The 26,096-nt window shown below is 43.7% G+C and overlaps 1 protein-coding gene across 1 annotated transcript in view; it reads left to right on the top strand.

Moving 5' to 3' along the window:
* The window catches only part of jak3 (Janus kinase 3 (a protein tyrosine kinase, leukocyte)), a 29,915-nt gene that overhangs the window by 229 nt on the left and 3,590 nt on the right, over positions 1 to 26,096 (top strand). Inside the window, exons 2-23 of the mRNA XM_088621755.1 lie at positions 6,303 to 6,525; positions 7,237 to 7,360; positions 8,890 to 9,007; positions 9,230 to 9,375; positions 9,879 to 10,179; positions 10,502 to 10,624; positions 11,372 to 11,529; positions 12,186 to 12,297; positions 12,576 to 12,756; positions 13,125 to 13,249; positions 13,515 to 13,646; positions 14,553 to 14,640; positions 15,316 to 15,443; positions 16,510 to 16,648; positions 16,884 to 17,035; positions 17,605 to 17,755; positions 18,392 to 18,531; positions 20,331 to 20,520; positions 23,764 to 23,888; positions 24,734 to 24,906; positions 25,454 to 25,571; positions 25,964 to 26,077. Of these exons, the coding sequence (XP_088477881.1) occupies positions 6,330 to 6,525; positions 7,237 to 7,360; positions 8,890 to 9,007; positions 9,230 to 9,375; positions 9,879 to 10,179; positions 10,502 to 10,624; positions 11,372 to 11,529; positions 12,186 to 12,297; positions 12,576 to 12,756; positions 13,125 to 13,249; positions 13,515 to 13,646; positions 14,553 to 14,640; positions 15,316 to 15,443; positions 16,510 to 16,648; positions 16,884 to 17,035; positions 17,605 to 17,755; positions 18,392 to 18,531; positions 20,331 to 20,520; positions 23,764 to 23,888; positions 24,734 to 24,906; positions 25,454 to 25,571; positions 25,964 to 26,077 (3,234 nt within the window). The 5' untranslated portion in view covers positions 6,303 to 6,329. The remainder of the gene's footprint in view (positions 1 to 6,302; positions 6,526 to 7,236; positions 7,361 to 8,889; positions 9,008 to 9,229; positions 9,376 to 9,878; positions 10,180 to 10,501; positions 10,625 to 11,371; positions 11,530 to 12,185; positions 12,298 to 12,575; positions 12,757 to 13,124; positions 13,250 to 13,514; positions 13,647 to 14,552; positions 14,641 to 15,315; positions 15,444 to 16,509; positions 16,649 to 16,883; positions 17,036 to 17,604; positions 17,756 to 18,391; positions 18,532 to 20,330; positions 20,521 to 23,763; positions 23,889 to 24,733; positions 24,907 to 25,453; positions 25,572 to 25,963; positions 26,078 to 26,096) is intronic.

Raw genomic sequence — 26,096 nt, 5'->3', positions numbered from 1 at the left:
TTGTGGGCCAAATAGTCACGAAAAAAAAATGTAATCTCTTTGACCAGTGGTTTAGGAAAATCAGGTGGGTGAGGGTAAAACAAAGCAGACCCTTTGTTTGGCAAAGATGAAAAGAACGGGAAGTGGACATTCCACTTCACTCTCCTGCTGGGAACAATGATTCTCATCTCCGAGAATTCAGACTCCAGGTGCTGTAGGTGAATGTAGGCGGAGTATTTCTAAACACTCTTGGATGTAAATCTGATAAATGTGTTCCTTAGTCTGTCAGGTGCATTTTGAGCAGTGCAGCATATTAAATACATGTGGAAAAATGCCAACAAACATTTATGATCACATCTTTCTCTACCTACAAAGGTGATGTGTATTCACGATTCTCAGCAGGTTCATCAATGCTTTTTGAAGTTTCTGCATGACAAGAATCTTCCTTGAACTGCATCGTTCCTTTTGATTCACAGCTAAATGCTCTAATATCATTGCTGCAGGATTCTGAAAAAACTGACACCCCTCAATGTTGCTGCTGTTTCAGTTGTAGCAATATGCTGACTAATTTTCTGGGTTTTCACACAAGCTTTTTTAGAGTTTGTTACTGGTTTATTTTTCAGCAAAAAAGGTGTGCGGGAAATAGAGAAGAGACCAAGAATAAATTCAATGATGGGTTTAGTGCTTTAGATCTATTTATATCTAATATAATCTGAGGTGATTTCTGTCATTGTAATGACTTATGAATTGCCCCCATTTCATTTCCTGCAAATAAATGTTTATGGATGTTGCAAAGAGATCACAACATCTTGGCAATTTGCTGGAATTTGTGTCCATATGAGGACTTTGGTAAAAATCTGGAGGAATATTTCTGGGCTTTCATTATCTTAATTTTAGTATAGGATTTATTCAATATATGCTCTTCAAAGCAGTAACAACAACAAGAAGGGGGTTTATCTATTTATATTTTTGACTTGTGATCCTTTGGTTGGACATTCAGGTCAAAAGCTCACTAAATGTGACAGGGGAGTAGGACCAAGTGGTGGAAACTGGCTTGAGCCTGAACTACTGCACTCAGTCTGATTGTTCTAGAAGCTAAGTACTGCATGGCCTAGAAAACTCAGCACAGGAACATGAAGCATTTAAGCATATTTCATGAATTAACTGACCAATCAGTGGATTACTTCAACATATTGTTACAGATGTGGGCTGTGACACGGTTATAAAATGGGGAGGTTACTAATTCAGATAATAATCAGGGTCTGACACCAGCTTTTTATGCAAGCAAATAATAACTTCACCACTTTTTATGAACTCTACTGTAAATAACACCACTGTACAACACCCAATGTTACACAACATACACAAGTTAGATTGAAAGGATACGTACAATTCAGTGAGTTTCAGACTCCAATGGTCAAAAGCTATTGAAGATCCCAGAATTCTATCCTTAGACTCTAAATACACAAAACACCTTTATACAGTAGGCCATAGAGAGAGAACTTGTCTCCTGACCAGAACTAAATTTCCCTGTCCAAATGGGAGTTATTTTATTTAATTTACATAAAGGCATCCCTAAAATAAGAGACGTTTTTAGCTTTTTTCTGCAATTAAGGAAATCAAAATTTCAATACAAATAAAACAGTAAATGTCTTCTTTAATACAATTCAGAGTCAGAAAATGATTTCAGAACTCAAATCACCTGGACAGAATCTGGTTTCAAGTTGAATTTCTCTTGGTGGTGTGCGTGATGATGGGTGATGACGATCATTATCTTTCTTCCTGTCTGTTCTCGTTGTACGCCTGTTTCTCTATTTGTGCTCTAGTCCATACCTATGGTAGGTGGCTTAATGACCTCACCCGGAACCTTCCTGTCACAGTTGAATATTTCTGTTCTAATATGCGCAACATAAAGATTTAATAGGGGCTTTATTTAAGTTGAGTAAAGTATTAGGATATGTGTCTTCCTGCATGTTTACATACCCCATGTACCAAGAACAGCTACATAAATCAGCCACACAATATCGAACACACCTGACTAAGGCAGTCAAACTGAGAACTGCACTCAAGCCAATCATTTAATGCAACAATATCTAGAGACCCTTTTTCTTCTGATCCTCTCATTGTACTGTCCTATAAAGCGCTTTGTGCTGTTCATTATTAGATAAAACAAAATGTTTTTTTTAGCGATAGGTTTCTTCATGGGAAAACCTGAACGATTATACTCAGAATTTTTTCAAGGACGACTCATTTAAGAAGAGAAAGGGGGATAACCAGAATTCTACACTGTAGTTTCAGTTCACAAAAAAAGAAAATATCTTTCAGATTCATGACTCATAATTCAAAGAATTCCTAATACAGTCTCCCCCCGGCTACTGAGCTACACACAAGATTCTCACAAGTGCATACTTCTGATATTTACTCAAACAGTAGCCACATTCATTTTCATACATTTGTGTCATATTAATTAAATTAGACCTGTCTCATTTAGTCAGTAATTTGATCACAAAACCCAACCTTTGCCCGCAACAACATGTAGAAGGTTTGAGAGCTTAAAAATCTTTAGGTACTGTAGATTGCATCCTTATATTGGCCCTGGTGGATATTTTAAAGTTATGGTTGTTTTGTTTTTACTCAAAGGTTTTGTTTTTAATCAAATGTTTAGCTTGTTTTTAAGTCATGCTAATATCAAGAACAGGAACAAAGCATCCTGGATAGCTAAAGTGATCCTTACACTAAAAATCTTAGAGTGGCTTCTAAAAGTCAGGAGAAAAATCAATGTCCAGTCAGAGGTGGTCTAAAACTTTTGCAGTGGTATTTTTTTTTCTCATCCCCTTAAAATATTTGGTGATCGCTTTGTGTTATTCAGAGAACCGTAAAAGTTTGCTTCAGCATTCTATTACAAGATCATAATAAATTGTAGTAAAAAAAAGAGGCAAATTCATGGTACGTCACAGAAAGGGATGGTATAAAAAAAAATTGGAACTCATTGCAAAAAGACTGAAATTTTGATTCAAGATATGGGAAAATTGTAACCACAAAAAACACAGCAGCTAGGTCCTTTTTTGTTCAAACGTGCTTTTCCTTTGATTGAACGTTTAGTAATGGCTCATAGTTCTGCCTTTCGTCCCCATGTTTGGATTCCCTCCGAGCAGTCTCGTGTCCCTCCTCCTCCCACACATGCTCAGAGACCAGCTCTGATCAGCTGTTTTATCCATATGTACCGATGCAAGGAGTCACAGCGCAGACCAGTGAGGGTCTGAGAGTAATTTAATTGGGTTGAAAACAACCGTTCCTGGAGACAGTGAAGGAGACACCCACAAAGTGTGTTTCCCACGGTGCCCCAAACTACAACAGTGTTACAGAGGGATATACAGTCCATCTCACCTTGAGCCACATGCTTTCTGCCTTGCCCTCACCCTCACTTAGATAGAGGGCTTTCTGATAATGGAAGGATGGCTATTTTAGTGATTTTTATTGCCATTGAATAGGTGACGCATTTGGGATATCAGTGTGGTATCAGCTAATATTATGAATCATGTATAAAAAAACACAATAATACTGATGTAATTTAAGGTAAAAGTGAGTCCAGTACTCAGTTATTCAGTTCTCTTGTAATGTGTAGTCCAGTCTTATTGCAATGAGTCATCAGCCTCCTGCTCGATTTCTTTAATCAGGAGCTCCACAGAAGGCTCACGTATTCAGGTCAGCTTTCTTCAGTTTGCACAGATGTTTTTTTTAAGAAACAGAGAGTGGCACATGTGGTGAACGACAGAGGAAGAAGCAGTTACGAAAGAGGATGAGTGAAAACAGCAGGTGACAAACTTAAAACACTTCAAACCTCTGCATAAAAACTCCCCCACCCCCACCCCCACAGCAGTGGTCTCCAGCTTTTGATGACCAGTCCTCCAGAACCCAGTTTCTCTCCTGCTTCTGTTCCGTCGTCAGCCCTACAAACCAACCAAGCTTTGACACTTCAGGACTGTGAAAATGAAGAATCACTTCCTGCACATCTATGACACATCACAACATTTTTATGATAAAGAAACTAGTCAGTTGATTTCAGAGAGGTGATGAGAGAAACAAGGGTTAAGGAGCAGATTAGCAAGCAGACTCTATGCAAAACTATACAAGCACAGTTTAAAAGACTCACCTCTGCTCCTGTGCAAATAACTTTGGTGAGGCTGGAATAAAAAAAAAATCTTTAATACATCCTTAAATAGCAACATTCAGCCAACTCAAAATGTCACAAAGACATTAGATTTTGAGTTTTGTGTACTGTATCAGTTGTTTTTAATTATTATTTAATATGAGTTGATTTTTTTTAATCAAGACCTGTTCATGGAAAGAGAAGTGATACTTAAGATGCCTCAGAAAAAAATAGTTTGCAGTAGTTCATTTAAAGTTGATGTCTCACTCAAGTCGTCTTGACCTTTTCTGTTATAAGCTTTTTTTTGCGTCGATGGGTTGGTTTTTTCTTGCCTGTTTACAAAACCATATGCTCCACTTCTGAAGCAGCCTGCTGATGCACAATTATACTGTTTGACCCATTTCACGTCTTTTTTTCCTAATATTCTCCTTCGTGATGCAGGCACCACATGAAGCAAGTGCACATTCTGTTGCTTGATTCCTGCCCCCAACAGACAGCATATTCAATCTGTCACTTCAAAATAATTGACTATTAATGATTTATGAAAATTGCTGAAGTGGTACATTTAGGCAAATCGTTGGTTTGACTGAATTAAGTGCTCATGTCAGCAGAAGGACTTCTTGACCCTAGAGGAGTGCCGTTGTACACCACTAGTTTAATAACTTCAAAGCCAGTGGAGAAGGAAAAAGTTCATTCCACTCATGTGCAAAGTCTGCCTCCTGCTAGGAAGAATACTTGTTTTTGACTCGGGGTTGCGTTTGTATGAACTTTGCATCAGGAACAAGCTCCATGTTTAGGGTAACAGTACCAGAGGTGAGAACATCTCAACACCAAAACCCACACTGTGCTGACATATTGCACACATCATTTCCTCAGCTGTTCTCTGCCTGGAGAAAAACAAATGCAGGGGATTTTTGTTATGAAAGCACAGGGGATGTCTGCCATATTTGTTGTGCTGAAGAGGAGCTCCAGCAGATCAGACGCTTCACGACAACTTAATGGCAAGATTACAGTATTTTATTCATGTAAACCAAAATCTCTTTCTTAGAGTTCGCTTTTGTGCTAATTTTTGATGAAAGTCTGCAGGTGAGAGAGGAGCTGACCATTATACAGTAAGTCACAGAGGAGGGATCTCATCCAGATCCTTTTGCTACCAGCAGAAACAGAAAATGACAAACTTTCTACACTCCAACTGTTTCCTGCCACAGGGACACTTTGTTGAAACTGAGAGTTGAGGGAGGAAACCGGAATGCAGCATCATAGTTTCATTTAACTGTTAAAAAACCCAAGAACTTCTCATTTATTAATTCTTTCATTATTGAGACAACTCTAAACAACCCCTACCACTCCCCCAGCTTATCACAAGTTAATTTGGGTTCTTCCTGCAAGTTTCACCTTCATCTCAGGAATATCTGAAGACCGTAAGAATCAAACTCAGTCCCCACTCAGGGAGAACAATGACATCATAAAGCCAGTTGATGACAACACTCTACCACATGACACTAGTAGGTAACTGTAGCCTTCACAGCCCTAAACCATGTTAGGGTGCCATCATCACGATGATTCCAAAAACGTCATGTAAATAATTATGGTTGAAGAAGGAGTCACACTGGCTTTGATAAATTAGTCTTTTAAGGTTGTGGAGAGGTTATGCATTCTTTCGACTAGAATTGTTGTTTTAAGTGACAGAATTAAGCAAATGGTATATCACAAAAAACAGCAGCCAATACAGGAAATAACCGATTAGGGATTAATACATAAAAGATTCTAGTATATCCACAAGCCCAAGATAACACATGGATTGTAACTGTGCACATGAAGCCAGAAAAGAGTTTTCCCAACTGGGCAGGGAGAAAGTTCAACAGAACAGATTCTGCCTAACTGATATGACACCAAGAGTATGATGCAGTGCCCTTCTCAGAAAACCGCTGTCCTATCCCTCACTTCAATTCTAGTAACAGACCTGCACTCTTCCAAACACAATGGCTTGCTGTTGAAAATAAATAAAGTGAATCGTTTCAGGAAGTGCTTGCGCGAGGCTGGGGGATTTTCGAGCATTTGATGAGACTGTGGTTTTGGAAACGTGGCAACAGAAAAAGTTGCCCGAGAGCAAATCTGCGTTTTGGTTCTGTCTCCTGACTTACTCTCAGCCATGCACCTGTCTGCCTGACAGGCCCAGAGCACCCCTGCAGTCTGCTGCATGGACCTCCAGCAGGATGCTGAGAACATGCCCCTGGTGAATCGGGAAAGAATGGACAGCCACCGGTCCAGCAGTGGCCCCGGCCTCCAGGTGCACCTGTACCATATTCCGGCGGAGAAAGGGGAGTCGGCGCTTTGGTTCCCCGCCGGACAGATATCGGCTGAGGAGGTCTGTGTTGCCGCTGCCAAGGAATGTGGTAAGACCGCAACCAAAGTGGGCAGAAGGTGGAGCTCTGCCTGTGTTACTGCTTTGCATTTCCCACTCTTATTGCAAGCAAAAGTAGAAGATCCTCTTCTGACTAGTAATTAAGAATGCATATATAATATAATAAGCACATATACGTTTTTGTAGGGACAGCACAATGGCACAGTAGTTTGTATTGCTGCTTCGCAGTGGTGAAGCCTTGGGTTGCTACCAGCAGGGAGTCTATCAGGCCTACTGGTAGTTTAATTGGCTTCAGGAGAAATTGGCCCTGGTGTGTCTGTGTTTGCTCCTAAGGTGGACTGGTGTTCCGTTCAGGGTGTATTCTACCTTGCGTCCGCTGCTTGCTGGGAGAGGCTCTGACTGCCTCACAACCCTCGATAGGTTGAAGCAGTTAGAAAATGGAAGGATGGCTTTTTTTTTGTGGATGTCAAACCGGAGTTCTAAGGAATAGCCCATGTATAACGTGATCAGGAAAGCTTGGCAAATGAATGTCTTGTTTGTGACTTGTTGCAAATTCTTATTGCACTTGTTGCACATACAAAACAAAGCTTTTAGAAACTGTGGGTTGTTACCAAAGACCCCCAAGACCATGTCACTGGGGTCTGGGAATCTGTGAATAAGCAGTCAGCTGTTTCTGTTGGTTGTGGGTGTTCGAAACCCCAGCTAGCTGGCAGTATGAGCTGATCTGTGTCTCTTCTCCCAGGTATCCTCCCCGTGTATCACAGTCTCTTTGCCCTGGCTTCTGAAGACCTCTGCTATTGGTATCCCCCAAACCATATTTTCAGTGTGGACGACTACACAAACCTCACCATTCACTTCAGAATCAGGTGACCTACCTTTACTATGCTAGACAGGTGCAACCAACTGTAATTGTTGTAAAAATTGTCTATTGTAATCTTATTAAGCCAGTAACATGAATGATCTATTAACTCAATGGATCGGTCGATAAACTGCCAACTGATATCAGAATCTGTCTCTTACGCTCATTTAACTAGAGGTGCTGCTCATGCAACATTAATAAAAAAAAACGATTTCGTTCTTGCAGCTTAAATATAAAATCTAAATTGACATCTTCACACGACCTTATCTTTTGATCCCTCTACTGTATGTACTATCTTGTGATTTTGCCTGCTTATCACACCACTGCTACACAGGAACAAGAACAGCAGAAAGGTTACAAACAAGGAGAGCCCATCCCACCCATACAAACCATTTGCTAGTAGCTAATTTATCTGAGCATCTCATCCAGGCATTTCTTGAAAGAAGGCAGGATTTGTATTGATCGGTGTTGTATATTCAAGTTCTCATCAGAGCCTCGTGTCCATCGCTTCTATGATGTGTAGGTCACAGAGAGCTTACTTTCATTTAAGATTACAATTGCCATTACAGCTTCATAGAAACTGAAAGATGAGGTTGTAGTACAGGCTTCAGCCAACAGGAATGAATTTCGAGACAAATTTTGGCTTCTTAACGAGGAGGTTTTTTCTGATTCATGTAAAAAATTACTTCTTAAGATTTAATCACTAGCCTCATGGCTAATATAAACCCATGTTAGAATGCATAACAGTGTCCTCATGAGATCACTATTTCCCTTCACTAACTTTTGAGACAGGAGTGTGCGTCTCCCTGATTCATGAAAGGGTTTCCCCAGTGTCATCTGAGGAGTGATCATAGAGTAAGCGCTCGTAAATAAAAAGCCAACCCTTGTAAGAAGACTCTCCAATGCAAATGTCAAGTGTAGGTGTGATGTGTCATGTACTTTCCTGTTATTTCATTTCTTACGTTTCCCAGCACATTGAAAGGAATAAGTGTGATTCTGTTTTGTTTTCTTTCCTCCCTGAAGATTTATAATTTCAGGAGTTTGTCAAACATTAATATCGCACAGCTTAAACTGCTCCTATAACAATTTGAAAAATCACAGTATTTTGCTTTTTGGTTTTAAAAGTAACAAAGCTATAAAGGCATCACATAGTGGCAAATAAATGGAACAGTTAGCAGTTAGCTAGGCCACCCCAGCACAGATACAGCAGCCTGTCACTGCAATGGAAGACTACATTAAAATAACTATAAGGCCCCGTTGTTCACATCAAATCCAAATCTACTCATTGTTTCCATACGTGACAACATGTAATGTATTAGAAAACCAGAAAACCTTTCTTTTTTACAGAATGAGAAATACCTCCTAAGAGATTTTGAATAGAGGCGGTAATTAAAAAGCTTTGGCGGACAGTAGCATAGTCCAGGAGCTGGACAGGGAGCGTCTGTGAGTGTCTGCATGCAAAGGAGGGGTTCATACCCTTTCTCACGAATGCTATCTGACTTTTTAACAACCGTGATTTATCTTTGTGTTTTTAAGGTTTTTTTTCTCCAACTGGTTCGGGCAGGGAAACAGGAAGTCATATCGCTATGGGCTGGCGAAGAATGGAATCACAGCGGTTCTGGACTACAGTGTCATTGACTATCTCTTTGCTCAGGTACCACATATCAGTTCCAGAAACAGGACTACTGCAATTACGCAATTTACAGGAAAAAGAATGTACTCGACCAGCACTATTTAAAAAGTTTTGTGTTATTATAATATATCTTTTTAAGCCTTGGTCAGTGACTATTTCCACTAGAAACAGTTTTTGAGTTTTTGTTATAGGTCCTTCTCACTTTGCTGTTGGGGGGGGGTGTGGGATTTTGGGTCTTTGCAGACACGATGCGATTTAGTTGCCGGCCAAGCAGGGCTCTCTCCTCCCCTCAGCGCTCAGGAAGAGTGTCTGGGGTTGGCTGTGCTGGACCTGTGGAGACTGGCCAAGGAAAGCAACAAGAGTCTGAAGGAAATCTGCAAGAAAGTCAGGTACAGGACTCTGGCATATATGAAGAGAGGGGGGACATAATGAAGGATGAACTCCTTCTGGGCCAAGAGACGTGTCTCACAGAGTAATTCACATAACAACCATCTAGATCTCCGTTTCCTCGCATCTGGATCAGGCAACCCCATGTCCTGTCTTTGAAGGGCAACAATCATATAATGTAGGCTTTGTTGGTCTTCTGAAAAACATGAGCGGCACCAGACCTGAAGACGAGGAGCTACATGAGCACCTCCTGCACAGGTCTAAAGCTGCTGATGACTTAAAGAGATACACAAACTCTGCAGGACTTGTCCTTGAGGATCAGATCTGGGAGGTCCTGATACAGGTAGACTTGGCACATCTATACAGGAGGCCATGTGATGCCCCGATACAGGTAGACTTGGAACACCTGCAAGAGCCAATGTAAAGCCCTTATTCAGGTAGGCTTGGAACATTTACAGTATATTGTAGGCAATGCGAGATCAATTTGGCCTGTTTGTCATTTCAGCTATAAGTCATGCCTACCGGAAACACACCGGCAAGAGATCCAGCAGCTGAGCCGTCTGGCTCGGTACCGCATCCGCAAGACCCTGAAGCGCTTCCTGCGCAGGATTGGCTGTTGCCCGGTGGGCAGCCACAGCCTGAAGCTGAAGTACCTGATCGAGCTGGAGGCCGTGGAGCCATCCTACGGCACGGAGCAGTTCCAGGTCCAGGACCCGGCCTGGACGCAGGAGCCGGAGAGGCCCGTGTTCAAGTTCATCCAGGTCTCTGGAGAGGGCGGGATACAGACAAGAGTCAACAACATTCAGGTGGGGGCGCCATTTCGCAGCCCAGCCAGCATCTGCCTTTCAGCTTTCTTTAGAAAATGCAATCGTTCCCATATGAATTTGTGAAGCAGTGGAGTGTGATACCCAAGACTACTAATGCACACTGCTGTTCCAGAGAGCACCAGGCTACCTCACTCAGGAACAGGACAGACTCTTCCAGGATCTCCTCTCCATGGCACTCCAGTGCCGTTTCAGTCACTGCATCTAGAACCCAGTATACACCACAGTCAAACAAACATTCATCCCCTCTGGCATGGAGGTCTGAATTGGCCATGTGGCTTCTCCTTCTTCTCTGTTCTTTCAGGAATGGCAGACCTTCTGTGACTTCCCAGAGATCATCGACATCAGCATCAAGCAGGCCAGGCGTGACCGCGTGCCGCTGGAGGGCAGAGTGGTGACCATGACCAGACAAGACGACAGGTGTCTGGTATGTGGAACGGGCGTTGAAACGTCTCCGACAGCCTCTCGGTGCCCCTTGGCTGCTATTCCTCTGGCTCTTGAGCAGTGGGCAGGATCTACACCTGTGACTCTGCACTTGTTGTTGAATTGTGTTTGCATGTTCAGAGCTGCCTACAGATCTAGGATCAGTGCAATCAGTATTGCCTTTAATATATACGTTGTTAAATGCAAACATTTTCTCCATTTTAAAGCAATAAACAAGCCCTAGTATATTGGCAAGTGCCAGGAATGAAAACTTTACCAGTTGAAACCTTTAGGAAATTAAAGAATGTGTTCTAGAAAAAAACAATATTTCATATTTTAGTAAAATTCCTGTTTATGAAAGACGTGTGTATATTTTCTTTACTACTCCTGCTTGAATCTGACGTCCGACAAGCTGCGTTTTTCTGTAGCTATGCTGTAGACTAGACTCGAGGTTCTGTTGCTCCAGGGCTCTAGAACACTCTCTCAGCCCACTTCAGATCAAGTTTAATCAGCACTTTCAAATCCAGCCCTTTTTTTTATTGTAACATCTTGAAGTGATGTGTGCCTAAAGGCACTGTATATAATAAAGATTGCGATTGTCACCTCTGCTCTGTTCGTACACTGCTGTTGGACGTTAAACAGATCTTAAGGTGGAAAGAAATGCGTTTTCATAAATGGATTCAAATATATTTGATTGCATACAGTAACTGTTAAGTCAAGTATTCAGCCAGGTCATCTGCTTGCCTTCCAGGAGGCCGAGTTTCAGACTCTGACCGAGGCCCTGTCGTTCATCTCGCTCATTGACGGTTACTTCAGGCTGACGACAGACTCCAGCCATTACTTCTGCGAGGAGGTCGCGCCGCCCAGCTTGCTGCAGGACCTGGAAAGCCGATGTCATGGGCCAATCACGTGAGCCCTTTCAACTTCCTGCTCCCTGCAAAGCAGCCCTTCAGACAAAGTTAAAGTTCCATGACAAAAGCATTTAAACAACAGGCCACAGTTCAATGCTTTGGGGCATTTAATTTGAGGTCGCCACCAAAATGGCAAAATTGAAGACATCCTCTTCCCCTACAAAACGTGATAAGAATAGTGGAAGAGCATGGTTTAAGGCAGATCACTAATGCAATTGTTTGTCATTGGAAATTAAGTGTAGCATTTCCCAGGATAGGTGGTATGAACATGGTGTGCCAGATTATTGACTTGATCCGTCAACGGTGAAAACTTCCCACAGTCTCACTGCATTCTTGTTAATGCGTCAAACCTGACAGAAGTGTCACATTGCTGTGTTCTTATTTTGTTAGGTTTTTGGAAACTTTTAAGTTCACTAAAACTGCTTGACACATGTAAATGCGGCAGACTTGCAGCGTCACTGTGGAAGACTGGCACAGAGATTGACCTGGACCACAGGCAGAAGAAATATCATTTCTTAAGATCGAAGAGATAGGACAGATAAAAGTAATGTAATGCCCACTAGGACAACAAAGCCCAGAACCAGCCCTGCTTCCCGCATCAGAGATGCGTGGGGGATTATTGCTGACTGGACTTTCTCCTTCTCTTCCTCTCAGGTCAGAATTTGCCATCCTCAAGCTGAAGCGAGCTGGGGCACAGGGAGGCATGTTCCTACTGAGGCACAGTCCCAAAGACTATGACAAGTACTTCCTCACTGTTTGCATGGAGGTAAGAGACGTTGGAAAACAAGAAGGTTCTAAAACAGGGAGAGCTGGCGATATCCTGCAGTACAGTACAGTGACACAGCATAGAAACCTACAATAAATAGTCCTGATTTACAGAGTAAAATAAAAAATAAACAGCAAACCTCTGCTTCTTTTAACGCGAAAGTGCGTTAAAATAGGGGGTTTGAAATTCCTGTACTAAATAATGCGGTCAGAATGCTTTGTGCAAGTTCTACCTATTTTGTACTCCCACCTCCATCGCTAACCCTATTCTATGGACAGACGCCTCTGGGGATGGACTATAAGGACTGTCTGATAGTGAAAGACAAGGACTTCCGTCTCTCTGGTGTTCGGCACTCCTTCTCCACCCTGAAGGACCTCCTGGCTTTCTGCCAGGGCAGTGAGCTGCTCCTAGCTGAGGTGCCCATCAAGCTCACCATGTGCTGCCCTCCTCGCCCTAAAGGTACAGAACCCTTCCTTCACCTGACTCTTTGCGTCTTTATTAAAATATGTTGGAAACACACCTCAACAGAACCCAACAGGTCTAGGAATGTGCATTTTGGAATGAATGGACATCCTGTCCAGGGTGTACCCCACCTTGTGCCCGTTGCTTGCTGGGATAGGCTCCTGTTCTCCCGTGACCCTGAACTGCAGTTAGAAAATGACTGGAGAGATGGAAACACCAGAATTCTTGTCCACATCAGGCTGTAGTGGACCAACTAATCTTGCTTGATCTTGCTTACTAGGAAACGCAAGTCCAGTTAAATGTTTCGTGTTGTGAAACAAAATAAAACCTCAACTGAAAAAGAGTTTGTTGGCTCTCGTTTGCAGAGCTCACCAACCTGAACATTGTGCGCAGCAATTACACACAGGAAGCCCTGGCATCACCCATCCTGCAGAAACGCAAGGCCAGTCATGTCCAGTTCCAGATGATCAAGTATGAAGACCTGCAGCTGGTGAGTCTCAAGAAGCTCCTGGTCTTCTTGGGGAGTGAGGGAGAATGCGGTGGTAGTTTATGCAAATCTGTGCCAAATGTATCTGGGAATTTATCCTGGAAAAGCTTCACAATCAAGAAGCTCCTCCAACCCTCTCATCTTAGAACCCATTCTTTTGAAGGGGATTGCATGATGGGGTCCTGGGTTTGACTCCAGCCCAGCGCGTCTTAAACTTTGTAACAGCACAATGTGCTGAGAACATCTCTGGTGTGATTCATCTTGACAGGGGGAGAGTCTAGGACAAGGTTCCTTTACCAAGATCTTCAAAGGGACCAAGACTGACATCCGAGAGGGGGAGAGATACACGACAGACGTTTTGCTAAAAGTTCTGGAAAATGCTCACAAAAACTGCTGGGAGGTGAGCTTTTACTTTGCCAGAGTGAACATTAAAACTACAAGGTAGTAGTAGACTACCTTGCTATGGATTATTCTCAGCAGGTATCGGGAGGCTCACATTCTTACATCCGAAAGGCTTTTCTGAAAGTTCTGGTTCATCTGAAAATTCCTGTAGAAAGGTCTCTTCACACCATCACCCCTTCCTGTTATTTCAAGGGGCCGTGTGTAAAATTGACATTGAATCCTAAAAAGAATTCATGTGAGGCCATGAACTCAGATAAGAAGTAAAGGAAATAATAGCTGGCAAAACACCAAAGCTATGGAGCCATTTGGGTTGGATTGTGTAACCTCATTGTTCACATGTTCATCTAAACAGGAATTACTGCAAATGATGCCATTTAAAGAACATCTTAAAGAAAACTGTATACTATTTAAAACGTTTGAGGCAATCCCCTCTTTCGCTCTATGCAATTTATTCACTTTTTGTGCAGGTCAGGTGAAAAGACCTCTTATTTTACCCTTTTCGCACTGACCTCGTGAACAGCGACTTTTATCCAGGAACTTTTCACATCGTCCCTTTATTAAGCAAGATTCAAGTCTTCCACTTGCTTGTTCTTCCCCACTCACCCTTCCTTCAAAGGAAAAAAAAACACCACACATAGTAATCGAGTTCAGAAACCTATGAAAATCAGGAATAAGATACTTGATACGTGGGTCTAGTTTTAAAAGCACTATTTATAATACTGGGTGCCATCAACCCTCAGATGAGCTGTGAAACCAATGCCCTGACTACACGGCTGGTAAAGCTCTAAAGATATATACAGTATATACACTCATTATCTATATTATGTGGGATGGAACGTGCTATATAAATGCAGCCCTTCGTTTCTTCCGATGGTGATGTCTTTGTTGCCACCTCCCCCCTCAGTCATTCTTCGAGGCGGCCAGCCTGATGAGCCAGCTTTCCCACAAGCACCTGCTCCTGGTCTATGGGATTAGCATCCACGGCACCAAGAGTGAGTCAACTTTGCTTCTTACCCTTTCGTGCAGCAGCTCAGATGAATGCATTTCTGAGCAGTTCATTTTCTCCAAAAAATAAAATAAAAGAGCACATTAGGGACAGCCATGCGGTCACAGATTTCTTACCACCAGAGGACAATTCTGTTTTCACGTAATTTCTTTGATTTCATGAGAGCCTATATCAGACGCAATCATTGTACTGTAATTAAGAGTTTGGTGTGTTTTTTTCCCTACTTCCATCATCCCAAGAAAAGCCAAAGCACAAATAATACAACAGAGAAAAAGTACAATACTGTGTCTTGGCTATCTAAGTACACTCTAAAAACCACTAAGTACCTTAAACGCTTTGTGGTTTTACCCTTTTCTGTTATGCTCAGAGATTTATAACTACTCATGCATGCTGTAGACTAAGCTTATCCACTCATTTAAGTCTCCCACAAGGCTTGTAAGTGTTTTTAAGTGTATTTACAAGGGTTTATTGAAGCCTCTGTAGATTCGTAGCTTCTCAAGCGTTATGCTAGGGTGCCCCTACATGACCTGCCCATCCAAGAGGTCTTGACTTAGCATTTCTTCAAAAGCTCTGACTCAGGAAGACGTAGCATAATCCTCTTGAGCGAGTCACTCTTTCAACAAAGCCAAACTGCTGCTTTTGTCCTTCCCTAACCCTCCAGACATCATCGTGGAAGAGTTTGTGAAGTATGGAGCCCTTGACTTGTTTCTGAAGAAGAGGCAAAGCTCTGTGTCGGTCAGCTGGAAACTTGACGTGGCGAAGCAGCTGGCCTGCGCCCTCAGCTTCCTTGTGAGTACAGCACATCTGACCTCTCTGCTTCAGGTCACCCGCAGTATCTGCCAGATAGGGACTTCCTGCACTACAGTTTGTAAGACAAAGCTGCGTTTTGAAAATGGAGTAGTTTGCACTTGTAGTAATGTTCTTCTCTGTGTTCAGTGTGTTGCTAAGTAAAACTCAAAAGACTTCTTACACTGAAAGATGCTAAAACTGAAAGACTCAAAGTCAAGAGAAGTTACGCCCCTTCTAATAATGCTCAAGCAAAACCTAAATTTAGAATATTGTGTTAGGGTATGGTCACTATTCCACAGTAAGGACACTATAGCTCATGAAAGTGTTCAAAAACAAGCAAAATGTTTCATTTGTCTCAGTGCTTTCCTATATAGAGACAAGTTAAAGGGAATCTTCAGTTTTGAATAAGGGAGATTGATAGGATATTTGATCCAAGTATATAAGATCTTAAGAGGTCTAGAACATTTCAGGTCAGGAGACTATTTCAGACCTTGCAGTAAAACAAGGACACAATCACTGGAGCTCGGGATTAAATGGGAATTTAGGAAGAAGAGTAGGAACTGTTTCTTTACACCATCTATGGTAGGTATCTGGAACTGGCTTCCCACAAAGACAATGGAGGCATGAACTCTGGACTCCTCTAAAAAGAGGTGGATGAAATTCTAAACTCAACTGGACAATTTAGATAACTTGTTCAATTGGTATTTTTTTGGTACAAGATGGGCTGTTCTCGTGTCTCACATTTCTAGTGTTCTTATGGACATGGTTGGCTTACCAAGCTCTGAAAAACACTTTCCTATAAACCAATGGTCTGTGTGCCGTTTTTCTACCATTTTTAAAACATGATTTTAAAATTGCATGTATTTTGTCTTCTGACAAACTCATTAATTTAGAATTGCGGTTTACCACTCACCCCAATGTGTTTCTGCCAAACATACGCCCCCACCACCACCACCCTCGAGAGAGAAACAGCCACCCACTTTTTCCTGGTTTTGCTTTGCGTTTTTAAGATCAGAAAAGCTTTTAAAAGCCATCTTTAAAAGAGCCGGGTACCCTTTCATTTCAGGAGGAGAAGAACATTGTCCATGGAAATATCTGTGCTAAAAACCTGCTCTTGGCGAGAGAAGGCGATGCCTCTGCTGGCACTGCCCCCTTTATCAAACTGAGCGATCCAGGAATTAGCCTGGCCATGCTTGGCAGAGACGGTAAGCTTCATGAAGGACTCAATCAACGTGCATCATCTCCGTTACCAAATCTTTTTTCCTATCCAAACACCTCAGTTTTTAACGGTGTCTGCAGCAGGGACTCAAGCCACAGCCTGCCAGTCATAAGCCCACGATGCTTTGCTGCTCACTATTTTGATCTCTATCCAGAGATGTTATGTTTGACTTGGGTATGTCTTACTGCCATTCTCTCACACTGTGTTTTCCTCCTCTGCAGTGGTGTTGGACAGAATTCCATGGGTAGCTCCAGAGGTGTTGGACTCCCCGGAAAGACGGATGCTCGAGTCCGATAAGTGGAGTTTTGGGACAACTCTCTGGGAGATCTTTAACTGCGGGAAAGTGCCACTTCAAGGCCAGAATCCCCAGCAGGTATAACGGCCTGTGTGTCTGGTTTGCCCTGGGCATATTCATGACCTGATACTACATTACCAACTTTCAGCTGCATTAATTGTAAATTTAAACTTAAACTCATCCAAGTTTCAAGAAAACTACTTGGGATTTGCGTGGGGCTCTGCAGAATACAGTGACTCATGGGCCAGACACTGGCTTGTCTCAGTCTCTCACTGCCCACAAGTTTAACACCGTTAACAACTCACTACAGTCTGCTCTTGAGCTGCACTTCACAACAGAACCGAAGCCCGTCTCCCCAGGGCAACTTGGGGGTTAAATATCCAGACTCAAACATGGTGCAGATTTTGTTTTAACGACGGTGCTGATATGAATCGGAACAATCAGTTACCACAGGTGGGAAGAGTATGGTTTGGCGTGGCAGGAAGATGGAGAATCTGGACACGTCCAGAAACCTGCTGCTGGTTTCCTTCAGTCATGACGCCGAGGCCGTGCGTTTCAAACAGGCTGCTAAGTAGCATGTTAAAGTGACAGAGTGCAGCGTGCCTGACGCTGTCCAGCTCACCCCCCTGTCCGTTCTCTCCGCCCAGAAGCTGCAGTTTTACGAGAGACGGGAGCAGCTGCCCTCCTCGAAGTGGACGGAGCTGGCCGACCTGATCGCCCCCTGCATGGACTACCAGCCCTGGCTGCGCCCCTCCTGTCGCTGCATCATCCGCCAGCTCAACAGCCTCATCACTTCGGGTACCCGGGCAACCCCAGCACACCGCCGCACGAGGGGAACCGAGGCCAGAATATAATGTAGCGGAGCTAGTTTGGGGCACTCGGCTGGCTCCCCGTTGCGTTACGCCGGAGACCCAGTTCGCGACCAGGTGTTGCGGGACGAACCGGCGGGGTGGAGCAGCAAGGGCACGAGCCCGCGCGGAATCGCGATGGTCACAATAACTAGCAAAATAACTACTCACACCATAAAAACCTCTGAAAGGATGCATTGTGGGATATTTCTCGTATTGCCTCAACACAAGTCACAATCAATGCAGTAACAGACTGCTTTTGAGATTTTTATACCATTTCAAGCATTTTTGGTTTATAAAATACATGCACCATGGATCAATGACTTCTGGTATCAGTACTGGGGTACTGTGAATAACTTTGTACCTCACCAAAGGACAGTGATATCTTTGGTGTCCAGGAGGGGGCGAATGTTGCATTGCCAGGACATGCAGTTACCTCCTGAGGTAGTCTTGTTACGTGCCTATTTTTTTAATGACAAGAGCCGCGGCTGGCCTTTGACACGGGACACAGAGGGGGCACCAACATGACCCCTTTCTCTCCTTCACCCTCGAACACGAAGTAGCGCTTTGCTCTGCTCGTTTTCAGATTACGAGCTGCTGTGTGACCCCCGGGCCAGCACGCTGCCAGAGAAAGACGGGTACTGGAGAAGTCTGAGCGCTCCCTACCACCAGGACCCTTCGCTGTATGAGGAACGCCACCTGCGTTACATCTCTCCCCTGGGGAAGGTGAAGTCCACTCGCTCGACCAGCTCCCCCGGCTTCTGCTCACAGCTGTGCGTCAGGCTCAGCTCAGGCCATCATGAGCTTTTTACCACTTGTTTCTTCTCTTGCCCCCTTTTGAGTGTCCAGTTTGTCACTTTAATGAAGTAGATCATTGGCTAGCCCGGTCTCATTTTCATGCCATTCGTAACTAAGGCCCCGTGAAAAGGAGAGAATGAATTGGCTTGATTTCTCTGCATTGATTTGAAGAATAATTGCGAAGTCAAAACAATAGACCGGACACTGTCAGGGCATTTTTAGTTGTAATTCTGCTCTGTTTTCAAGCAAGCCGTTTGAAACTGCAGTACAAGCCAGTAACAGATTAGCAATCACAAGTGAGTGCGACGCTAAGGATCTGTGCCTGTGGCTGGAAGGTTGTGGGTTCATATCCCCCAGCCGGCAGAGGAATCCTACTCTGTTGGGCCCCTGAGCAAGGCCCTTAACCCCACCTGCTCCAGAGGCGCCGTTTAAATGATCAGCACCGTGACTATGATCAGCACATTTTGCACACATCTATGTATTTATTATTATTTTTTGTCTTTTGTTTTATAACTATTCTGACTTCCATTTTGCTTGTCTTGGGCTGGACTGCTGTAACACATCAATTTCCCTAGGGGATTGATAAAGTATTATCTATCTATCTAAATGGCTGACCCTGCACTCTGACCCCCAGCTTCTCTCCCTGTATGTGTCTCTCATGGAGAGCAAGTTGGGGTATGCGAAAAGAAATTCCTAATACAAGAAATCGTATATGGCCAATAAAGTGATCTCATCTTAAATTATTTAAGCTGTAATTATTTAGTCAGCCGCCAGAGGGAGCTACTCACCTACTTGCAGGACTATTCTTCCTATTCAACATATGCATGCAGTAATAATATCTTGATAAGCACTTTCATAGTATATTTGAGAGAGTGAAATAAAAACAATGGTTTGACTTCAGCATTAAAGTATGTGAGCCATCAGATCACTCAGAGTCCGGTATTTATTACAGAACTGTCCAAGTTCATATATGGTTTAATTGCTTTATCAGCCTGAAAATGGCCATTTCCGCTGTAGCTCCAGATAAGGCCCACACCACTAACCACAGTACACCACAACCATTGCATTTGTCCTTAACGCTTGCATTACAAATAAACCTCATTGACGCACACATTAAAGCTGGCTACACAAAAATAAACATATTGCTTTAAATAACATTAATTTAAAGCTCAAGTTCACGCTTACTTGTCATTCCAGACATATACAAGTATACAGTGGAAAGAAATATCGTTCAAATACAGACAAGACACTGACAGAGACATTTTAGACGGGATACACATAGTGCAAGATGCAGACAGTGCAAAGTAAAAGGCAATGCACAGTACAATATACATAACGCACTGGGGGATTTAAACCCTGTTTCTATGATTGAGGCAGGGTGCAAGTAGATTCCAGAGTGTTGAGGAGCCTGACAGCCTGTGGGACGAAGCTGTTCCAGAGTCTGGTGGAGCCGGCCTGTACACTGCGATAAAAATGACACACCTTAATGTGTTCGAAACCGACAATACTGGGTTCCAACAAAGTGGTTCCTTCTCTGAATTAGAGAAAGGCACGCTTAATAATGTTCGGCATATAAACAACAAACTAGAAAAAAAGAGGGTAACAGCTCTTCCTTCATTAAGACTCAAGACCAGCGGTCACTCGAACCTTCTCAGTAACGGTCACTGGAGACCCAGGCATTAAGGCATAAGGAGTAATGGTTGACAATGCGCCGTGTGATTTTGCAGGGGAATTTTGGCAGCGTGGAGCTGTGTCGCTATGACCCACTGGGTGACAACACCGGGGAGCTGATAGCAGTGAAGAGGCTTCAGCAGAATAAGCAGGGCAGCCTGGCCGCCTTCGAGAGAGAGATCCAGACCATCAGCTCCCTGCACTGCGACTACATCGTGAAGTATAAGGGCATCTGCTACAGCACGGGTAAGAGCTCTCTCTGCCTAGCCAAGGCACCGAGCTGCACTAAAACCCCTCTTCGTTTCCAATCCCATGAAACGGATATTTAGCTCACCCTCGTTACAAATCAAAGTGCAACACGTTCGTATTGAATCTGCTTGTGCTTATATTACAGTTCCTCTTCTCATATAAGCACACGTAATACCAGACTTGCCAGATTTGCCATTCCCAATTCAGAAGAATAGGCTATTCAAACTCCAATGTGTTCAGAATGCGGCAGGCAGAACCTGATCAGGTCGCATCCAAAAGATCATATGCTGGTCCTGGAGTCCTTGCACTGGCTTCATATCAGGTTTCTAGTGACCTCAAAATACTCACGCTTTCCTATAAGGCTCCTGCCACATGGCTGGGCACCTCAGTACCTATCCGATTTATGTTCCTACTCCCCACCCTTCAGCCTTCGCTCACGTAATGCTGGTCTCCTGTCCGTCTCTCAAGCTCATTTGCCAGCAGCCCTATCACCCTGCAGCTCCCAGCTGGCAGCCCACTGGAGCTCAGCAGGTGTGAGCCTGGTCAGTTCCTGGATGGGAGACCTCCTGGGAAAAACTAAGTTTGCTGCTGGAAGAGCAGTGGGCAGTGAGCAGTGAGCAGTGCTAGTGAGGCCAGTCGGGGGAGCTCACCCTGTGTGGGTCCTAATGCCCCAGTATAGTGACAGGGACACTATACCGTAAAAAGGCACCATCCTTCGGATGAGATAAAACCGGTAAAACCGAGGTCCTGACTCTCCGCGGACATTAAAAATCCCAGGGTGTTATCTCTCAAGAAGAGTACGGGTTTTGCCCCAGTATCCTGGCCAAATTTCCCCCTGGCCTTTACCAATCATGGCCTCCTAATAATCCTCATCTCTGAACCGGCTTCATCACTCTGTTCTCTAGCACTATGGCTGTCTTTGCATCATCCAGGTGGAGGCTACACACTAGTGGTGGTGGAGTGGAGTCCCCATTACCTGTAAAGTACTTTTGGATGGAGTGTCCAGAAAAGAGCTATATAAGGGACAGGAATTATTAGCACTCTTTGGGTGACGGGCCTTCTCTTGCAGCACCCCAAAGCCCTGGAAATCTATCCCCATGGATATCAGAGTTATCTTCCTTGAGCATTTTCAAGCCCAGACTCAAGACCTTCTTCTTCAGAAGGGCTTTTACTTCACTGATGTCTGCATCTGCTCCATTCTCTATTATCTAACCTCTTATTTTTCTTTGTTTTTAAAACCAACCGAAAAGCGCTTTGAGAAACTATCTTTAAAGGCACCATCTATAGCAAAGATTGTTATTATTGGGTTATTCCCCACTTTGTTCACAGAAGGTAAGCAGATGTAACAGAGCTCACCTGGAATGTAACCCAGCAGTTATGAGGGTGACCAGCACCAGGGCTAGAAACCTAAATAATAAAGTGTAGAATCTATAAAGCAGGACTGTTTAAAAGGCAAAATAAATGTTCATACTGTATATGAAAGGATTTCGAAAAGACGGTCTCACTGTGCCTTGCCTCATGTACAGTGTCAGTATGCGCCCCCCACCCAAACTCAATAAGCAGAATGAAACAGAAAATGGGAGCATTTAACTATTATCTGAAGACCTGGTTCCTCTTGGCATGTACCCAAGAGCTGATGACTTTACCTTATGCACCATCTCACAAGAACACTCTTGTAAAGTTTCTGGTTTCTAACAACAATTTGGAAAACAGAAACTTGTGTCCCTAAGTCCCTTACTCTCCCCTAACATTGCGGTATTGCATAAAGTCACTACACCTTTTGCAAACACTGCATATTTATTCACCATTGACAGCACCTACAGCCCATTTCCAGTAATGTAAAGTGATGTAAGAGAACAATGTTTAAAGAAAAAAAATTGGACCTACAATACGATCCTTCTAATATTTTGCTTTAATATACGACAGGCTTTTTGATTATATCAAGTAGGGAGCTGCATCAGCATGCATAGGCTGCAAAGGAACAAGAAAAGGTTTATTCCTTCTGAAAAGAGAAGAAAAACACAAGAAAGAGCCTCCACAGAGAAACTTGTCTTCTCTTTGCAGCAAGGAATAAACCTTTTCTTGTTTTTGATTGTCGCCTTTTAGCTTGCACAAATGCCCTCCAGCTTCCCTAATCAGGAATTGTGTATTTTTCCATGCATTTCTCAACTTTTACCTTTCTCCATTTTATTGTTTCTCATATAAATTATAAGCAAATTTAACTGAGGGCTGACATGGTTAATAATGAACATCTGTTACCTAAGACATAAGGAAGCAGTCCAGTTTCTTTAGGACAGGGCTGCAGCAAACACTAAGCCTAAATTGGAAGTGTAAAAAGTTAAATATTATCTGTTCTGGCTGTTAACTACGATGGTTTTGGCCACTCAGCATGTAACTTTCCCCGACAGGTGCTCACTGCAGGCCATATTTCATGCCTGTGTGTTACAACACAGCATCATGAAAGACCCCTGGCACGCCTAGCTCACACACCTGATCAAACAGGGAGTGCAGGTTTGTGAGGGAGAGTTGTGTGAGGCAGCATCAGGTCACCTCACCAGTAGCACAAATTGCACAAGTAAAACAAACATTTTGTTAATCTTCCGGTTGTATCCTATGCTGTAAAAGCCCTCTGTGAGCCTCCAGAATTGCTTCACAAGAAGTGATTACATCTTACATCTCTCTCTCGAAGAATGGAAAAGAGGAAATAAAAAGGAAGTATGCAAGCTGATTTACAGTCATAGTAAAGAAGAAGGTAAAGAAGAGACTGGGGAAACTGTGACCGTGTTCCCTGATTGATTTTGTACGTTATGTATCCACTTAGCATGTAAATTTGCTTTGAAATTTAGGCTGAAATTAAACCCAGGGATATACAGGCCAGGGATCTGCACTCAGAGGCTCAGAGGTGTGAAAACCTCCTACAGCCAAGTAAGCTAAATAAAACTGCAGCTTTACCGACATTGCTACCACAACTTTTTGGGGGTTTAAATTTCACTGAAACGTCAATTGGGAAATGCCCCTTCCTAACTAAGCAAAAAGACACTATTGCATTTTAATAACGAGCTATTGTGTTGGGAGAGTTGTCAGCTCAAGTACTAGCTTCAGAATGCGGGATGAAAGCGTTCTCCCTTAACTGGTACAGTGAGCACCCTTAAACTGGGGGGATATTTAAGTGGAAATCATGTGGCAGTTTTCTGGGTAGAGCCTGCTTTAACCCAGGCTGCCTGCCGTTTTCCCCGACAGGTCGGCTCAGCATGAGCCTGGTAATGGAGTACCTCCCTCACGGCAGCCTGATTGGATACCTGGAGAAGAACCGCCAGCACGTCAACACCAAGAGGCTGCTCCTCTTCGCATCCCAGATCTGCAAGGTAATCGAGCACTGCGCAGTCCGCAGGGGTCACTCTCCCATTTCACCCCCCCCCCCAGCCCCTGGGTGTCACAGGTGTCTGAAAAAGGGACGAACCGTGGAGAGGCAGGAGAGCAAAAATGACCCTATGGGTAGCGGTGAGACAGGGAGTTCGCCCGGGCTCATTAGTGCAAAGAGTTCAGGAGTGCCTTAAAGAAACCTATGCCCTCAGGTAGCGGATGTGGGGCGACCTGGTGCTAGGCGGGTCTCAGGACATCCGAACGTCAATGCTGAGCCCGGGCAGAGTGCAAGACCCGGAAATATATAGCCCCAGAGAGAGAGAGAGAAACACCGGAAGGACGGCAAATAACCGGAAATGAGAGACAGGACAGAGAAGGAGCGCCCTGTGGCTGCAGAGGGCATGACACAGGGCAGCCGAGCCCGTCTGCTCACATGCTCCTGTCTCCGAAGACACTAGTCCTGCAAGCGTTCGGGTAGAGAGCACACAGCCCAACGGGAGAGACACACTAACACTCCTCTTAGTTGCTCAAAAAAACTTGATGTTGCCTTTGTGCACGGTCCTTTATGCTTTGTTTGAAGAAAGAATTGAATCCACAATTACAACAGTAATTCTGGGACATTTATGGGGGAAAAGGCACAGCTGTTGCTGAAATCAAGCACAGTCGTAAAGTAACCAGCCGATTCACCAGAGTGGTCTCAATGCACGACGTTAGTACTACTCTTTAAACAGAATGGGATCTCGTACTTCAGTCATGCTTATGCCATGCCTAAGATCCAGGAGGGGCTGCTGCAGTTCAAACTGCCTGTGCCACTGGGGTGTGTATGTGTTGCCGCTTGTGTTTCCAGGGAATGGAGTACCTGCAAAGCATGCGATACGTCCACCGTGATCTGGCCGCAAGGAACATTCTGGTGGCGAGTGACACGCTGGTGAAAATCGCAGACTTTGGGCTCACCAAGTTCATTCCTCTGAACAAGGACTACTACCGTGTGACCCATCCAGGAGAGAGCCCCATCTTCTGGTAGGCAGGACGGCCTATATACTGTAGCAAGAGCTTCTCCCTGGGAATGAGCAAGGGGTCGAGGGACTTCAGATTCACAGAATACTGCTGTGTTGAATACTGCAGTGCGACTCAGAGCACCTTTAAACAACACTTGACCGAGATTTGAAGGTTGAAGGAATGCCTTCATTTTAGAAACAAAGTCTTAACGTTTTTATATTGAACACTGAAATTAAATGTAATATTTCTCACAATGAGTCAAGTTTTAAAGATCTCCACAACTGGTAGAAGAATTAAACTCAAGCGGTTAGGACACTTAGATTCTATTAAACCTTTTGTCCTCAGCTACAAACTGTTGACTGTCTAAATGGATGTAGAATTTCTACTAGATTCTGGACGCCAAGGACTGGAGTAGGGAGTCCCTCCTACAGAGAATAATTATAATCGCTGGATCTTGCCAGAGAAAATCTCTTTAAAACACGATACCAAACGCGTATCAGAAATCGGAAAAATAGGCCAGGAAGTCTCTGAGCCTTGCGACTCTAATCCGGTGATAACCCTGACACAGGTACGCCCCGGAGTCCATCACTGAATCCCTGTTCTCTCACAAGTCAGACGTGTGGAGTTTCGGGATCGTTCTGTACGAGCTCTTCTCCTACTGCGAGCACAATCAAAACCCAAAGAAGGTGAGAGGACCGGGGAAGGAGCAATGAGAATGTTTTCATTTTGACATTTCGGCAAACCATTTTAAGTTCTTTCATAAACCAACAATACATATTAAGCTCACAATGATCTCTAGGTTTAGGACACTTAAAAGCCACAGTGGTTCTTATTACTTCCTTTTCAGATGTGTTATACTGCAGGCTTTCCATGTTCCCAGAACACATTTCATCACGGAACACACCTTGTTCCATAGTTGTATAATGTTATATTTATAGAATGTAGAGGGTTCAGTCATAAAGTGTTTATTGCCTTTAAAACTGTAGCAATCAGTTCAACTGCTGACCCAGGTGTGCTGTACAGGATGTACAGAAAGACAGGCATTAACGAAAGGCGTGTTCTTAAATTTGGATTGCAGATGTGTCTGCAGCAGATTGGCCATGATCTGCAGGGCCCCTCCATCTCAATGCACCTCGTCGATCTCCTGAAGAACAACTGGAGGCTGCCAGCTCCCTCACAGTGTCCTCCAAAGGTGAGCCAACACCCCACCC

The sequence above is a fragment of the Lepisosteus platostomus genome, chromosome 27, assembly GCF_059453375.1.
Source record: "Lepisosteus platostomus isolate fLepPlt1 chromosome 27, fLepPlt1.hap1, whole genome shotgun sequence".
Classification (NCBI taxonomy): domain Eukaryota; kingdom Metazoa; phylum Chordata; class Actinopteri; order Semionotiformes; family Lepisosteidae; genus Lepisosteus; species Lepisosteus platostomus.
The sequence above is the reverse complement of the archived record's forward strand: the minus strand, read 5'-3'. Positions and strand labels throughout refer to the sequence as shown.